General features: G+C 28.9%; 1 protein-coding gene and 1 pseudogene across 3 annotated transcripts; one reads left to right on the top strand and one right to left on the bottom strand.

The window, feature by feature from the left end:
• Positions 1 to 8,110: 8,110 nt before the first annotated feature.
• LOC149888337 (uncharacterized) lies at positions 8,111 to 18,302 on the bottom strand. Of its 3 annotated transcripts, none has more exons than XM_090088147.1 (8): positions 18,165 to 18,302; positions 17,738 to 17,820; positions 16,665 to 17,045; positions 16,387 to 16,498; positions 16,086 to 16,226; positions 9,767 to 10,024; positions 9,015 to 9,296; positions 8,111 to 8,584 (listed from the first exon to the last, which is right to left on the bottom strand). In XM_090088147.1, the coding sequence occupies exons 3-8, from the start codon at positions 17,001 to 17,003 to the stop codon at positions 8,349 to 8,351; spliced, it is 1,368 nt and encodes a 455-aa protein (XP_089944273.1). In that variant the 5' UTR covers positions 17,004 to 17,045; positions 17,738 to 17,820; positions 18,165 to 18,302; the 3' UTR covers positions 8,111 to 8,348. The 3 variants fall into 3 exon arrangements, with proteins under 3 accessions (XP_089944273.1, XP_089944274.1, XP_089944272.1); XM_090088148.1 differs by having other exon boundaries at positions 17,762 to 17,820; XM_090088146.1 differs by lacking the exons at positions 17,738 to 17,820; positions 18,165 to 18,302 and having other exon boundaries at positions 16,665 to 17,107.
• On the top strand, positions 12,048 to 15,156 carry LOC149888338 (uncharacterized; annotated as a pseudogene).
• Positions 18,303 to 18,770: the final 468 nt, after the last annotated feature.

The following is an 18,770-nucleotide window of genomic DNA, read 5'->3' as shown; positions in this document are numbered from 1 at the left end:
TATGTATGTATGTATGTATGTATGTATGTATGTATGTATGTATGTATGTATGTATGTATGTATGTATGTATGTATGTATGTATGTATGTATGTATGTATGTATGTATGTATGTATGTATGTATGTATGTATGTATGTATGTATGTATGTATGTATGTATGTATGTATGTATGTATGTATGTATGTATGTATGTATGTATGTATGTATGTATGTATGTATGTATGTATGTATGTATGTATGTATGTATGTATGTATGTATGTATGTATGTATGTATGTATGTATGTATGTATGTATGTATGTATGTATGTATGTATGTATGTATGTATGTATGTATGTATGTATGTATGTATGTATGTATGTATGTATGTATGTATGTATGTATGTATGTATGTATGTATGTATGTATGTATGTATGTATATATATATATATATACATATATGATTTATATAAAACATTATTGTAACATGTTACAACAATTTTTTATATAAAATGCCACAATATAAAATTCAATAGACGTTATTTTCTCAAGACACATGTTTTTTTGTAGAATATCTCTATGATCTAATATTAGATCAATTCTATAGACAAAGTTTCTAGAACTTAGGACAAAAAGTTCTATAGATTTTCTTTAAAACCATTTCATTTCTATAGGAGTTCTATAAAAATAATTGAGTTCTATAAAATTTCTATAGACAATTTCTTAAAGTTTATAGAAATTCAAAATATATTTTGAAGTCTATAGAAATTTCTATAGACTTTAAGAATTTGTCTATAGAAATTTTATAGAACTCAATTATTTTTATAGAATTCCTATAGAAATAAAATAATTTATAGAAAATCTATAAAACTTTTTGTCCTGGGGATATTCGCCGGGGAATAGATTCATACAAATTAGTTATAAATTCCTGGGGTATGTTGTGCCATTCTCTCTGAAGTACTTCAAAACATTCTTCAGCATTTCGGGGAGCATGTTCGACCTTCTTTCTGTCCAGGTAATCCCATATATGCTCAATTATATTCAAATCTGGACTCTGGGGAGGCCAGGTCATCAATTGTAGTACTCCTTCCTCTGCCATTTTACTTAAATAATTTTTTGCCACTCGGGAACAATGTTTTGGGTCATTGTCCTACTGCAGAATAAAATTATGACCTATTAGTCTCATTCCGGATGATACAGCATAGTGCCTAAGGATATCCACATAACGTTCCCCGGTGAGTCGCCCCTCTATTTTGATCAAATCACCTTCTCCAGATGAAGATAAACAGCCCCAAACTTGTAAAGAGCCTACTCCGTGTTTAATGGTAGGGTTTAAACACTCGGGCTTATAGGCTTCTCCAATTCTTCTTCGAACATATTGGCGTCTTTTTGTTCCAAAAATTTCGAATTTGGACTCATCGGTGTACAGAACCCGATTAAACTTTTCTTGGGCCCAATCTTTGTGTTGTTTCGCATATTTAAGTCGTTTTTCTTTATTACCACGCCGTAATAATGGTTTTCGAATTGCAACACACCCTCTTAATCCCGATTTGAGTAGGTGTCGTCGAATACAAGAAGAGCTGACATTTTTCCCAGTTGCTGTGACATTTTTCCCAGTTGCTCCTTTGCCAGCTCGGTTGATGTTTTTTTCCTATTTTTTAAAGAAAGTGTTTTTAAATATTTATTGTCATCTTTTTTTAGCTTAGGAGGTCTACCACTTTTCTTTCTATCTTCAAGGGAGCCAGTTTCTCTAAACTTTTTAATGATTTCTGTAACAGCAGTCTTTGAATATCCTGTTTTGGACGAAATTTGGCGCTGCGAATAACCTTCTTCGTGAAGCACAATAACTTTTTGTCTCCCTATTAAAGATACTTTACCCATTTAATTAATCTAAAAATGCAAAACAAAACATTTAAAAATGAAATCTAATATATAATTTATCTAAAAATGCAAATTAATAACTTTGTTTAATTATTTTTAACGATTTGTCTAACTGTGTTCATAAAAAATAACAACTTTTTAAAAATGTACCAAAACCCATAACTATTGTACTAAATTCATTCTATCACTGCACTTTATAATGTCAAAAACAAAAAATGAAGGAGTATGAACCCGAATCACTATAAACCAGTTTATTTTTATTTCTTATTTAGATGAACGCTTGGTCGGTAGTTATTATGACACATCGCTTTAATAAATAAACAAACAAATCCCTCATGTTCTCTCATCAATTTTGTTTATTTATTCAAAATAATATACTCTTTCAACTTTTCGTGTATATTATTAAACTTAAGTACGCTTTAAAAAAATTATATAGGAAAAAAATTGTAAATACGTCTAATTATGCAAGTGGTCTAAAACATATTCACAGTACTGTATATCTACATAGATATGTCTATATCTAAATATACTTTCATTATTGATGAAAAGCATGCTAACTAGGGAAGGTTGGCAATTCTGTGCACGTTTTAAATAAATCATTAACTTAATAAATAGTTTGATAAATCATTAAAATTGAAATATTTAAATAACAGTTTAATGTCTGAAATAAAAATAAAAAAAAGGCTAAAATGTAAATACCCGTTCAGTAATCATTACCTCTTAAGACTGAATTTGAAAACTGTTTTTCAAAGCAAAATAAAGCTTTTATCTTTATGTTAATAAGAGATGCTTAAAATAAGTTAAAGCAAGAATAAGAATTTTGAAAGTCTCTTTCTTCAATTTTGATCAAATTCTTAATATGTTTCTTTTTTACTTCACAAGTTCTTGACGTTCGTAGATTGACGGTCGTAGGTTGAGGCTTCGAAAACTTTTTCCAAAATCAAAATTCAAGAGCAGCAATCCTTACATATGGAAAATTTAAATAGCTTTTTAAACAGCTTTATTGAGTAAAATATAATGGCTGGTCATTTATTTGTTTTTTTTCTTAAGCAGATAAAACAAATTCAAAAACATTCTTAAGAAACGACCCTTAAGAAACTTAAAATCTGTTTATTTATTCAATTTTATTGAAATTATCAGAATTCATTCTTTACATAGAAGTCTATGTTCTGAACTAAAAAAATATTTTTATTTATTTTTACTTATTTTTATATGCATTTTTGTACTTCTTTTTGGAGAAAATTACCCGAGTTATTGTAATTGAGCAAATTAAAGTTATACTTTGGATTTATTAATGTTTTTTTAGTTCAGAGCATACATTGCACCATTATTTGTTAGTTTGTGAAGTTTGATGTAAATATCTTTTTACAATAAAAAGATATATATGAACCAAAAAATTTGGCTAATTAGGGTATTTGCATAATTATTTTGAATAATAATTATTTTTTGTTGTTTTTTTGTAACTTTTTTATTTGTAACTTTGTTTTTGTCAAAATAAATCAAAAAGACATAACTAAGAACCAATACTTCATGATATAATTTTTTGAGGTATGTACCACCTTAAGAGGGATTTTATACATTTTGACGTAGGAATAAAAATTGAATAAAATCATGTTTTAAGAAGAAATGATTAAAATGTTTTACAATAATTTGGAGTCTGCATCGGAACACGGTTGAAAAAATATGCCAACATAAAATATGTCAAACATATTTTAAATCCACATAACTTGAGATAACTTTTTCTAAATTATTTGAAATAACGTTGTCGTGTGCCTGCTGGGCTGCGTGATTCCTCAATTCAACATCTCTTTGTTAAATAATTGATTACCCTATGTAAAACAAAACTTAGGATCCAGAAGTAAAGCAACAATAAATGCTTCACATTTAAAAAAAAAATTGCTCTTGTGTTTTGATTGCGTAGTTCAGTAACAATTTTAATCCCAAATCACCTGCTGGAACTTCTCAATTTCTATTTTTATTTGAATCCATCCGACGTAGCATACACTCATTGATAATTTTGCGAATTAAAAATCCATTATGGCCGAATGTATTGGTAAAAATGCGTCGAAATATTCATCTACTAGGTTCCGTGATGCATCATTTGTCGTGTCTTAGCCTTTGATATGCTTCTGCGTTAGCATGGAAATCTTCTATCATTAAAAAAAATGAAATCCCAGCGTGGTGCAATGCCTATACGAGGCTTTATTAGATTTCTAAATCTTTAAATATATGCTACTTTTTTGAGTTCAATAGCATCTTTTCTGATGTTATTCATTTCATCTTCAAAAATTGACGTTATGTCCTTGGCAGCTAACTGACACACAATTGCGCCATATAACATGACTGAACAGTACGATCCAAATGATTTTTCAACGCAAACAGGATGGGCTTCACTATAACTCCCTTCTTCTTTCTCTAAAGCGCCAATATCAATATAATCGTCTTCAAAATCTATAAATTCGTCACAATAAATTTCAAGGATTACTTTCATTTGATCTTTTCGGAGTATATTTGAAGTCATATCGCAAAGTATTATCAAACATCAACGACACAATAACATTTTCAGTTTTTTCTCTTGTGAGCGGAAAAATATTTTCGCATGCATGTCGAGTGTAGCTGTAACGATTGATAACAATTTTTAATTCTCTGAGCACATTTTTCACTAAAGACATTTGTCTGATTTCATCAGCTAATGCGAAAGACAGATTACGGTACATTATTAATCGAATCATTCCCCTAATTAATTGATTTATATAAATGTTCAGCTTGATTCGTATTATTAATTAAATCTCATCGTCATTTCGATTCCTTGTAGCCGAAGAAGCTTCAACTAATTCGATTTCGTTCTCTTTTTCTTTGTTTTTTCGAAGAAGATGATCTATGTAGTTACTTAACTCGCATTTGTAAAATTTTTTGCTTATTTTATATTTTATTATATGTTATTACCTGTTTGTCTTAAAATGAATTGAATGAGCTGAATATAATTTTTGCGAAGTATATCTGATTTTTCAGTTTAGTTAAATTTAATTTGATGCGATTTTTTTATAATTATTTAAACAGTTTTCTGTTTAGAAGTTTACTAAAATATTACTTCATTTAACACAAACTTTTTTCATACTAAGACAATAAACATTATTTTAAAATTAAAATGCAAAGCCGTAAAAGTAATACAATTTTCTTTTGAGATTCAACTTTTTTCTTCATAGAAACGTTTAAGTTTCAATTTTTTATTATGGAAACTTCTTAGGTTCAACTTTTGATTAAAAATTACTGAAAATCTTTTTTCTTTTTTTCTTTTAATTTTAATCAAAGGAACTATTTTAAGTTTAGTCATTACTTATAAAAACCATTTTTAGCAATAAAAATTCAAAAAAGGTAAATCGCCACTACGTGAGCTTCAATATTGTCAAATCTTAATTGTCATATCACATCACTGAAAAGGTCGGAAACAGGCGTATATGTAGCAAATTATGTTTGTTTGAAGGGTTTAAAATAAAAAGTTTAATGAAGCATAATTGATTGCAAAAAAGCAACAAATTCGTTAACATTTTATCATTTTGTTCTTCAAATTAATCTGATAAGTGCTATAAATTTGTAAGAAAGATTTTTTCTTAAAGAATATGAAGCAGGAAATAAATCGGACAAAATATTATGTCAAGTTATATCGATGGAAGATATTTCAGACATTTTGTCTGCAGAAAATATCTCAGACATATTTGACAGGTAACAACCCTATCAAAAAAGTTTGTAAAGGGTTATTAACAAAAGGAAATGGTTTTTTACCACCAGAAAACCTTTCCGTGTATAAAAAAAAAGTTTTCTGAAAAAGTTTTCTTTTAAAACCCTTTGGCATCTCTTAAGAATCTTTGCTAGGATGTAAATTTATGTTTTAAATGAAGAAGACATTTTTGTATAAAAAGAAAAAAGAAAAACAAAAAGTGTAATTGGTTAAAACAGTATCGAACACTACAAGTAAAATAAGAGAATATTATTTGTGTTTTATAAACGTCATGAATAAAAGAGTGCCAACCCAGGACAAAAGGTTCTATAGATTTTCTATAAAACTATTTTATTTCTATAGGAGTTCTATAAAAATAATTGAGTTCTATAAAATTTCTATAGACAAATTCTTAAAGTCTATAGAAATTTCTATAGACTTCAAAATATATTTTGAATTTCTATAAACTTTAAGAAATTGTCTATAGAAATTTTATAGAACTCAATTATTTTTATAGAACTCCTATAGAAATGAAATGGTTTTATAGAAAATCTATAGAACTTTTTGTCCTGGGTTCTAGAAACTTTGTCTATAGAATTAATCTAATATTAGATCATAGAGATATTCTACAAAAGAACATGTGTCTTGAGAAAATAACGTCTATTGAATTTTATATTGTGGCATTTTATATAAAAAATTGTTGTAACATATGTTACAATAATGTTTTATATATATATATATATATATATATATATATATATATATATATATATATACACATAAATAGGCTAATTTTATATTTTTAAATAAATAATAGTGGAGCTGTAGCATCCTAATATCTAGGAACTATTTCTTTTCAATTTTAGTAGTTTATTACTTTACAAAAGTAAGAAAACGTATAGAAAACAATACTTTTTGACCAACTTAATATACTCTAAACTCAATCTGAAAAAGTTAAAAACTCATACGAAAACGTTAGTATTCGCCATTTTTTCAATGCGATGACGAGTTTAAAAAGTAAAATAATTAAAAAATTAAACATGGTTTTCACTGCTGTTTAAATTTTTAATTTTTCAGCGGTTAATTATACTGAGAATATACTGAGAACAGTAAACAGATCATTAACACTTTAACGATTAAAAATTGCCCATTCCTAACCAAACTATCCCCACACCACCAAGCTCTCTCCAATGTCCACATTTACCTTTCACATAGCCCAAGAACCCATACCTTCCTAAATCTTAAATCTTACTACAGCTACATACAACAAACAACAAACAAATAAAGCATTAAATTATTTAAAACGTTGCCATCACAATAAAAATAAAATGTGAAACCTTCGATCGTGTTGCTTATAACTTATTGTATCCTCCTGGAATTTACATTTGCGTAAACTTTTTTAGGACGGCCCGAATTTACGGCTTCTTGGTGTTGTGTGTAAACATGATGGAGAAGCTTGTAATTATTTTAGAGTAAAAACCTTTAACGTTGATAAGAATCGTATTAACTTGACATTTATAACATCTTTAGGTGAAAAAAATCACTTTTAACATTCTATATAACTTGTCAACTGAGTTTTTGCTTAAAGTTAATAATGCTACATATATATATATATACATATACATATATATATATATATAATAATTGACAATATAACTAGAAAACCGATCAAATTACACAGATATTTAGCTTAACAAATAAGTAGCTATGGTGTGAGCTATGGTGTTTTGAAATTTAAAACCTAATTTACTCAAAACAATAAAAATGTAGCTTGATAGTTTTTCCAGTGTGGTCTTCATATATGTATATATATATATATATATATATATATATATATATATATATATATATATATATATATATATATATATATATATATATATATATATATATATATATATATATATATATATATGAAGACCACACTGGAAAAACTATCAAGCTAGATTTTTATTGTTTTGAGTAAATTAGGTTTTAAACTTCAAAACACCATAGCTCACACCATAGCTACTTATTTGTTAAGCTAAATATCTGTGTAATTTGATCGGTTTTCTAGTTAAATTGTCAATTATTATATAGTTAAATTGCAGCCGAATATAACAGGGGGGAAAACCCAAAAAAAGCAAAAATGTAGCTTGATCGTTTTTTCAGTGTGGTCTACATATATATATATATATATATATATATATATATATATATATATATATATATATATATATATATATATAAGCGTTCCATTAATGTGGAATGGTTGGCACTCTTTTATTCATGACGTTTAATACGATGGCTAATAAAGTTATTGAGCAAAACTCAAGTGCAGTTAGGGTGGCATTAAACAGAAACTTTCTAGAAAAAGAAATGGAGAGATCCACTGAGATGGTTAAAGAAAAGGCGATGCTTCCTCACTTTATTACAATAGTTTTCCCCAATAGTTCTTAGTTAAATAAAGATTACCTCATTCAAAATGAAATTTTTAATAAATAAGTATAGCGTACAATATTGTAGGAGAAAGCGAATTTGAGGTTTCCTACGTTATCTGAGGTTTTTACCAAACTTAGATTTTTCACTGTATAGCCATTAGAGATTTGTTTGATTTTTACTTGATGAAACCTAATTTAAGAGAAGCATAAAACGTTGCAAAATGAAGAGTTTATAAAAATAAAACTGGGGATTTTTTCATGAGCATAAAACTTAGTTTTAAAATGAATTTAAAAGAAATAACAGAGCATTTAGAAAAAAGTTGTAAAGAGAATTAGCAGTTTCAATCACTTCAAGGCTTTTCGCTTTGCGACTGTCCTAACGAACTGCTTGAAGACTTCTCTGCGGTCTGCAACAAGAAAGCGATACTATAGATATCGGTTATCATACCAAACCCGAAACTGGTATCAGGATTCGTTGGAGCACTCATCGAATTAGGACAGTTGTTCCACCAATATCCCATGGAGTTGCAACTTTTAAACGAAGTACTGGAGACAATTTGACTTCGATCAAAATAACCTTCTTCTCCTATTTAAAAAAATAAAAATAAATAAAAAAGTAAAATTGTGCAAACATCGTATCATTTAGTTCTAACTTATAGATTTAGAAAAAAATTTAAATCTGCCCTTAAATATAATTAATAACTGAAAATGCTAAACAATTTTACAAATCTATTGATCTTCAAGCTGATATAAGATATATAAAAACTATATTATAATATATATTATTTTCTCGTTAATTTGTGAAGTTTAATGGGAAGGGTGTAAACCATTTTTTAACTAACGCTATACAAAATGAACTTTTTCGTAGGCTGCACAAAATCATTTCTACGATAATTAGCTTGCCGATAGAGCTATACGCAGTATTATTCGAGGCGCTTTGCAACCTATCCTGTTATTTCTGTTAAAAAGAGATTGAATAATAACTTTTTATTCACAGTTCTTTAAAAACAACTTACTTGCATCATTCGGATCAAAAGTTTCATACGATATTGCGTAAAAATCATTTGCACTTCGTTTGATTTTTACATTTCTGTAAAATGTTGTGACCTTGTCTTTAAAAATTGAAGTTGTGATAATTACTTTTATATCAACAAGAAACGCAGCAGTGATACGTTCAAGCTGTTTCAAACCAATCCAAATGTTATCTGCTGAACTGAAACCTTCCTCGTATTTACTTAAAGGCTTGTTCCAGTATTTTGGATCACTTTCTGAAGATCGATAAAGCATAATTGCTGAGGCTAAAATGAATATTTAAATGCTTTTCTTTATATTTTTAGCTTCTATTAACATTAAAGCTTTTTTCTTTGTTTAATTTGAATGGTGGTTTAGGATTTTGCATATCCCTTAGGTACGTTTGAAATTAGTCTATATTAAAATCTGCAAACATAAAATATTAGACTGATCCTACAGGAATTTTTATTTATGATTATAAGTTCTTTTGTGGAAATCTAAAACTAGTTTTTTAAATTCATAGAAGCCATTACCTAAGAGGAAACCAAAGACTCTCCTTCGAATTACAAAATCAATATTTGATTTATTACTTTGACAGTAATAAAATGTTTTGATTTAAAAATGCTTTAGTACACTTTATAATTAGTAATATAAAACAATCGTCTCTTATAATAGTAATTTTAAATAATCATTCTTTCCCTCTTCTGCTTGTCAAGTAAGTATATAAAAAAAGCAGTTGTAAACTATAAAAACTCACATCTGTTGACTCGATTGAAAGACATAATGTTACTCGCAGATGCAGTGCAACAAACTGCTCCGGCATCATCATTTAAGACAGCGATTCTTTTTTCTTGACAATGACAGTTACCGAGTCCGGCATTGTAGGTCCAATCGTTGGAGAAGCGATCCTTCATCAACTGATAACAGTATTGCTTACAATCCTCAAACGTATTTTGTTTGTGAAAAAAGTTTTCACCCAACAAATTGTTCTTTTTTTCTACAATCTTGCATATTTCTATATAAAAACATACTTTAAAATAAAAATAGATATACTAATGGCTTTTTGCCCCTATTAAAAAATGCTAAATTTTTGGTGAATTCCACGGAAACTTTAAAGTAAATATGATTTTTCAAACAAAATGAATACAGTGTAAAATACATTCATGTATTTTATACTATTTACATTTTAAGCATTTATTTATTCGCTCTAAGTTTCGCTTTATGTGGTTATAATACTTTTGCTATTAGTTGATTTAGTAGCAATAGATTTATTTTACCTTTTTATTCAGCCTTTTTGCCTCATTTTTATACACTCTTTTAACAACAACAATTAAAAACTAGTTTGATCATAACTTAATTAGTTTGATATAATTAAAGAAAGATTCTTAATTATTAAAAGAAACTTCAATGAACTTCAGCTTATGCTACAATTGAGGTTCAATTGTAGCATAAGCTTAATGTTATTCAAATCATTGGCTTCCTTTTTAGGCGCCTTTATTTATGTCTAACTAGTGCTGAAATCATTCAAAATAAAATTAAAAAACAGATTCCCTGTTTGCAGAACTCCGGATTTTACAGTGGTATATCTTTAAAAAATCATGCAAGGATTTTAGGTAAATCCAAAAGTTTAGCCCATTTTTAATCATATGTTCATTATAGAATTAATTAACTTCCGGTCCTAAACATTTCGACCATAAATCACTTTTAGTGTTTTCGGCAGTCTCAAGAATTCCATAAATTAATTAAATAATTTGATTTTATTATTTTCGGCTCAAAATTTTTGTAAAATGAATTTTTATCTTGATATTATTTGTCTCATATTCACTGGTAATGCAGTAATGTGATTAGGAATCTATTGACCGAAGTTTGATGGGAATGCAAATTTCAATATTTATCTATAAATTTAACATAACACCATCTGCTTAATTTTTGAACAAAAACGATCTCAAATGGAAATCATAGGTCTCGCAACTTCTGTCAAGTTTATCTTTTTTAAGAAAGATATAAGACAAAAATTTGATGTAAAAAAACAATTTTCTCATTCTTGATTGGACCCGTGTATTTCTGGTATTAATGACTTCTATCATGAACTCTTATTAAAATTTAACTCACAGATACTTTTAAGATTCACCTATTAAACTCCGAAGAGTTTACCGCACTTAATCAAATGAGATAAAGCCAGAACGCAGATTTTAGGAAAATTGAGTCAGGTAAATGTATGGAAAGTATTGCTTAGGCTTTCCTCAACACAGAATTCCTACACCAAAATTTCACATATTACCTATTTTTACAAAGAGAGAAAAGAAATGAAGCAGTAAACAACAGGTAGACCTGATAAATGTCATCAAAGTTAGTAAGTATTCTCATTTATTTAAAAAATTAGTTAAGCACTGAAATAAGGTTATTTTAGCTCACACCGCTTTAGTCATCCCAGTGCATATTAACAATGAAAAATTTATCATGCTAAGCCTGTGAATTCAAATAGCTTCTTTAGAGAATAGACTTTTCTTTACTCTATATTTGGAGAATGTAAGGTAAGGTGTTGGACAAGTTCTATCTCACATTAAACGACATCTGTGACATCATGTCTTTTATTGTGCTGGCATTTTATATGCAACATTCGTACGGAGCAGACGTGTGCTTTGTGATTATTTTTGTCATTTTGAAAAAAAAATGTAGTGAAAAAAAAAAAAAACCTCAACTTTTGGGTTCTTTTAAATTTTTCTACATTCTCACCGTATGAAAGTGACTTCTTCATGTTTCCAACACTAGCTTGTATGGTATGATGGCGGAATTTTTGTAAGGTATGGTGCCGAATCAATTTATGAGTACAGAAGTGTGTATTATTGGCGAATAACATATTCTGTGGCTTTTGCAATAATTTTTTCGTGTTTTTTTAGTATTTTGCTTAACATTTTTTTTAGATAGATCTTCACAGAAAGCAAAAGAAAAAAAAAACAATTGACTTTGATCAAAAGCTGGAGGCAATCAAAATGCTGCTAAAGCAAATGGAATTCTAGAAACTACAGAGACGCTACATGGTTTACATCGACGAAGTATATGTTGGTGTTTCAAAAGAAACTGAAGAATATTTTGTTCGTTTTTTCTGCGGTCGGTCCAAAACCAGTAGTTTTTGATTTCTTTTCAATTGCTTCGTTCTTTTTTTGTTTTTAATGTTTTAATTTAAAAATTTATTTTTTGTTTTTAATGTTTTAATTTAAAAATTTATTTTTTGTTTTTTAATTTAAAAAATTTATTTTTGTGAACCAGATCTTAGTGAATACTCAACAAGAAAAATTATTTTTTCGGAAATGTGTTAACTACTTTGGAAACTTCCTATTGGCCCAGTCGCATCTGGAATATGGACGAGACTGGAGTCCCAATCATTCCTACCAAAGTCCTGAAATTTATATGCAAAAAGGGCACAAATACTCAACTTGCAGTGGTAATGAGTACAAGCGGTGTGTGTAGCTCGCCAATGTATACTCTTCCCCGAACAAAGATGAAACAATTATACATGACTCTCGCGGCTGACGGAGTAGTAGGGTATGCAGGCTTGGTCGGAAAACAATGGGCACAACCGGCAGCAAAAAAGGACGAAGCAAGATGAAGCAGAAGTAGACTTTGATTGAGATTTTTGTATTTTGCGCCTGAAACTAATGCCTCTTCTGCTTAACCACAACAGTTTACGGAATTGTGACACATGCGGTTGAGAAGTTCATGTCAGATGAATTAAAATATTCACAAGCTATTTCAAATGTTCGAATTGTGACTCCAACTGGAGAAGAAATTTTTCTTCTAAACTTAAAAATCACCATTTTTTTCATATTACATCATTTCCATTAGTTTAAACAAGTAATCTTCACATCTGCGTAGTATTTTAGTTGAATTCAGGACTCCGCCAGCATACTTAAAATTTTGAAAACCAAAATTTGTATGGTTTGCACCAAGAGCTATGAAAATTTACTTAATTTGACTTTTAACAATCAGTTCGGACAGAAATAAATATTCCCCATTATAAAACTCCCCCCCCGGCCGAATAATACTTTCCGGGGGGAAAATTTATTTCGAAATAATATTTCCCCTCTTTCATAATTCTTTCCTCCGTGATATTAGTTCCCCCTAAATATTTTCTTAAATTTACAAATTGATATAATTGCGCAATAAAATGTTAAGGATAAATCTAATTAAATGCTAAATCTGAATAAATATACAATCTCTTTAAATGCTAAACTAACCTACATAAAAAACAAAGTTTCAATTCAATCAAACGCATCAATAAAAAAAAAAAAAATGATTGTCAGATAAATTTAAACTCGGTTTCTTTACACAAATTGATAACAATATCTAAAATTATGTTTGATTATTAACAAAATAACTTCGTGCAAGTGTAGAACGTTTTTGAATGATTTAAAAATGCAAAGGCTCGTTACCTTTGGATTTTTTTTGAACTATTTATTTACTTATTCAAATCTGTGTGAATATTTTGCTATGCTGTTTTGCATAAAAATGATCCGCAATTTCATAAAATTGCGGATCATTTTTATGAAATAACTTACAATTTTTATCTATTATAGTTATTTGCTTTCAGTAAAGAACAAGAATATTTGTGAACGTTTATTATTCAACAAGTTACATAAAAGTACAAAACTTGCAAATATAAGCTGTTTTTGTTTTACTTAACTATTTGAAACGCAAATTTTGTAACAAACTCGTGGAAGATCTTATATTGAAATTAGACAGAATCTGCAAAAACATCAGCATATCACTGACAGACTAATGGACTGAAAGAAAGGTGATAAATGGTTATACTCTTTTTTTTTGTTTTTGTATAGTTTTTATAACTTTTAAATTTGTTTTTTGTGTAAAAAAGGGGCATTATTTAATAGTTTTAAATACAACAGTTACTAACTATAACTTATTTATTTGTTTTGTACAATAAGTTCAACCAAACATTGATTAAACATGTAATGAAGCTTGATAACAACGATAACAACGAAGCAAACGGCTTAATAACAACAAAGCAAACGGCTAGGATGAACTTCTGGACCCGGTGACTTTTGCATATCGAATAAATAAACAAGTTTCTACAAAATACTCTCCCTTTAGATTATGCATGAAGTTAAAGCTCAGATTTCAATCAATTTGGAAAACCGGATAAGAGAGATTTTTCTGTGAGATACTAAAATTGACGAAGCAAAAAAAAGGATTAAGAATGGCTGAGTTCACTGAAGAAATTCACAATGGCACAAAATATGCAGAAGAAACGTTACTATATTAAACATTTAGCTCAACTATTTGCAGTTAGGGACAAAGTTTTGAAATTTAATAGACGCAAAGACACATGAATGGGCGATAAGTTAGCTCAAAGATTCCACGGCCCTTACACAATAATAGATGTTTTAGAAAAAGGAGTTTATCGGTTGCAAGATAAAAAAAGTATATTGAAACAAGTTGTTAACGCTAAAAAGATGGAATGAACCACAGGAATACTCCATGTCAATTAAACATGCAACCTCCGGTCAGAATATTGATAAAGTTATAGCAACAGAAACATTGAAAATCAAAACCATGGATTTCAAAGTACAATCTAACAATTGGAGACAAACAGATCCTGACTTTAGACGCATAGTTGAACAACAGAGTTATAGATGCGGTCAACAAAATGATTTTAACGCATCTTACTAACAAAAACAACAAATCAACTCTTCTAGTTCAGACACGATCTGGGTTCAAAGCAGTCACCTGTGAGTCGATGATCATTCTTCACGACGTCAACCATTGGGTGACAGCTGCATGCATTGAAGGAGAAGTTTTGTATCTAGATTTAATAGCTCCGTTTCAAACTATGTTAAAGCTCAAATGAGACAACTCTATGTTAGACTTGTTAATCCCGAAGGTTTTCTTCCAGTAGCAGTAGTATCATGCCCACTACAACCGAATGCACTGGACTGCGGTGTTTATGCAGCTGCCTTTGGATTTCAGTTGGCAATTTATGGAAAAGATGGTATAATGCAAACATTTGAAAACAAAATAATGCGCTCTCATCTCTTTTACTGCTTGGAAACGTCAATCATCACACCTTTTCCAAAAACCATCTCACGTAAACATGAACGCAAGAAGTCTATGCAAATTATCAACATTTAGAACATTTTATTTTGTATTTTTAAACAGTATTTTAACTGCTAAATTACGTTTTTATTTCATTGTGATTGTTTTTTTTAAAAATAAAATATTGCGGGCCATGTGAAAATTCTGCTTCAAGATCCAGCATTCATATTAACGTTCCTTGGTATCGGTTATAACTAACGTTCAGGTTTGTTATTTAACAAATAAAATAGCGTTATAATAATTAATAATGTTTTATCAAAAAAACAAAAGTTTTAGTAGAAATTTTATCGGGAGAATACTTATTACGGGCGGGGAAGAAATAATGTATCCCCCGCCGAATATTTATACTAGAATATACTCTGGGGGAGGGGGGGGGGAAGTTTGTCCTGGTACATACTTTCGGGGGACAAAAATATGGGGGGAACATTTGTCACGCAACACCGGCAACTGTCAGCTTTTAGAACATTGGAAAATAATGACTTTTGAGAGCGACATTAGAAAAACAAAGTGTTCGTTACCATACCTTGCATTCCCTTACATAATTATGCAATATACAAGTTTATTATTGTAAATTTTTCCATTTCAAGCTCCCTGTTAACTCCTTGACTCGATCAAAAAAATTGTCAACAAACCAACTAAAAAAGGTTATTTGTATTTTCCTCTATCGCTCAAGATAGGAAAGTCAGACTTTGTTAAACAATAATTTAAGAACAAGACATTTTAAAAAACTGATTTTATAGAAGTTAATTTTACTAATGGCGCTAATTATATACCACATTACCCAGATATTAAGGTACGTCTCAATGCGGTCTTTTAATGGTCTAATTAATGCAGTCTATGTTTAACTACCTACCTAAAATACGTTAATAAACAAAAATAACTAATCTGATTTAGGGACGAATTTTAATCACTAAACTAAATATCCGCCATTAAAACAGGATTTTTCAAAATGTTAAAAAAATTACCTTTGTGATTTATATATTCTTTTCTTTGAACGTGACATTCGGCTTCAAAGCTTCCTCCTCCGTCTGGATCAATCAGATATTTTCCAGATATTTGTTGACCCGAATCAAAAATTTCTTGACAACTTTGAAAAACGCTAACATCTGCAATATTAAATTTTTATTTGGATATAGAAAAACCACGGATTTTATAAAAAAACTTCTTTTGCATTATCATTAATTCTTTACAAAGCTAAAGAAAAAATCTTTTAAAAGTAATTTACTGACAACATTGAGTTTTAAATCAAAAAAGCGAAGTTTATACTTTTGGTGCAATCGCATTGATGTTTCTTCGTGACACCACAACTATCTCTGCATCTGCAAGGGCCACACTTATTAACTGAATTTATTAGAGTGCACCTTTTGCCACAAAATCCCTTAATGAAAAATTTTTCTTGTAATTTATTTTTTGTAGATTCCACCCTTACTTACTTTTTCTAACTGGAGATTAAGTATAGTGATTGCTATATGGAATCAAAGAATGAATCCAAACCTTAAAACAAAAAAAACAACAAAACAAAACAAAAAAAGACATTAGTTTACCGTTCCTTTTTTAACCAAATATGTCGTTATACTTGTGGCATATTCTGTGTTCTCCTTTAAATTTGTTGATTCATCAAAAAATCTGCATTCGAATCTGTTTAAGTATTTTAGAGCGATTGAAATAACCATACAATTTTTCATTAATTGACATGCCGTGATGCACGAAAGGAAGGTTTCATGCTCTTCAACTTTTAGGGGTAATAAAGCATTTGAAATAGTTCTGTTGCTAAAAATGTAAATTTTTTCCTCACCTTGCGATAAAATGGTTTGATACGAACTTAAACAAACTGGCGGTATGTAAAATGCCAACATCATTGCTATACTTTGAAACAGCATCATTGAAGTTTTCACTTTAAAGTTTTTTTAATAATGTCATAGAAGCTACATATAGAAAACACATGCTTAGGACCCGGCATATATTTTTATTTTAACTTATAACTACATAGATATTCTTATATATAATTATATTTACATTATTGATGAAAAGCACGCTATTTTTTTTTTAAGAAAGGCTGGCGAATCTGTGCACGTTTTAAATAAATCATTAGCTGAATGATTAGTTTGATAAATCATTAAAATTGAAATATTTAAATAACAGTTTCATGTCTGAAACAAAAATGAAAAAGGTGGCCGAATTGTTGATACCCGAATTTTAACTATATTCACACAAGATAGAATCTTTAAAGCTGTTTTTCAAAGCAAAATAGAAATTTTATATTTTTGTTAACGATAAAAAAAATTAATAAAATAGACGTATAATACACATCTTTCATGCATCTAAAATAATGCACCTTTATCAAATAAAATGCATCTAAAAGACATCTATAAGATAGACATTTATTTAACGTTCATCCACGACGTGAATTCAGACATCTTTAAGACTAGTTTTCAGATGCATATTAGATGCAGTTTAGTTATCTTTTTGCCGACTGAGTTAAGTTTAAAAAGTCTTTAAAAAATTAGTAATTTTTTAAAGACTTTTTAAACTTAAACCAAATTTTTCCTTTACTTGTGTAATTTTAAATTACACAAGTAAAGGAACAATTTGGTTCAAGTTGCTGAAATTTACTTACAAAGATTATAAAACAAATGTTTACAATAAAAAACTATAACTCCATATTGAGCCCGCCAACTCGCTGTTCCACGGCATCAGTATCTAAAATATAATGTAACACCATGTAAATAACTGCAATAATGCTTTAAAATACATGTAGAATTATAAAAAAGTCTGTTTAAATAAATTTTATATAAATTTTCACTCGGTTTGTTGCCAAATTTCATAAAAACATCAAAGATTCATATCTTTGATGTTTTTATGAAATTTGGCAACAGATATAACACGTTTTTCTGGTAAAAGCTAACCTTATTAATGTGTTTTTTTCCTAATTATTAACCCCTTCATTTACAATTATCTGAAGAAGACATAATATATAATAATAATAGCAGTTAATACAAAAGTATAATTTTATTGATTTTAACAACAATGTATTACAAATTTACCTGCATTAAACTCTTTTTTTATCTGGTTACGAACAGGAGCATTTCTGGTTACGAGCAGGAGCATTTCTGGTTACGAGCAGGAGCATTTCTGGTTACGAACAGGAGCATTTCGCAAACCATCAGTTACAGATTTTTCTTTTACTTATCCACTATTGTATTCACAGGGATCTGTCAAAATGTTTTTACCTGTGTCTCTAATTAACTTCTAGGTACATCACTGACTACCAACATTATACAAATGCGAAGGAGAGGAACGAATTAAAATAAACCCAAAAAAAACATATCGTTTGTTATTTCATTCACTCCTAGTAGTTGACTTAATATTTTTGAAAGCTTACTTTTTATACCAGCAACAACTTCTAGCATAGAAACAGACAGCAGCAAAAGAGGCAGACTGAAATCTTAATAAAAAAGTCTGGACTGTAAGTAAATTGTTTTGCAATATTGTATTTATAAAAAAACTTAATACATGCAAACAATCAGTTAAACAGGCTAAAATGAAAATAAAAATTCAGGTGCTAAAGAAAATCTTACTTCAACAGATAAACAATTAAAAAGTCACATAATGTTCTGCTTTATGACATACCATTATTGATAACTTCCTCT

This window comes from Hydra viridissima, unplaced genomic scaffold (assembly GCF_058129835.1).
Source record: "Hydra viridissima isolate aposymbiotic clone 2 unplaced genomic scaffold, HvirCarnegie_v1 scaffold_5, whole genome shotgun sequence".
Classification (NCBI taxonomy): Eukaryota; Metazoa; Cnidaria; class Hydrozoa; order Anthoathecata; family Hydridae; genus Hydra; species Hydra viridissima.
Note: the sequence above shows the minus strand (reverse complement) of the source record. Positions and strands in the feature narration are given on the sequence as shown.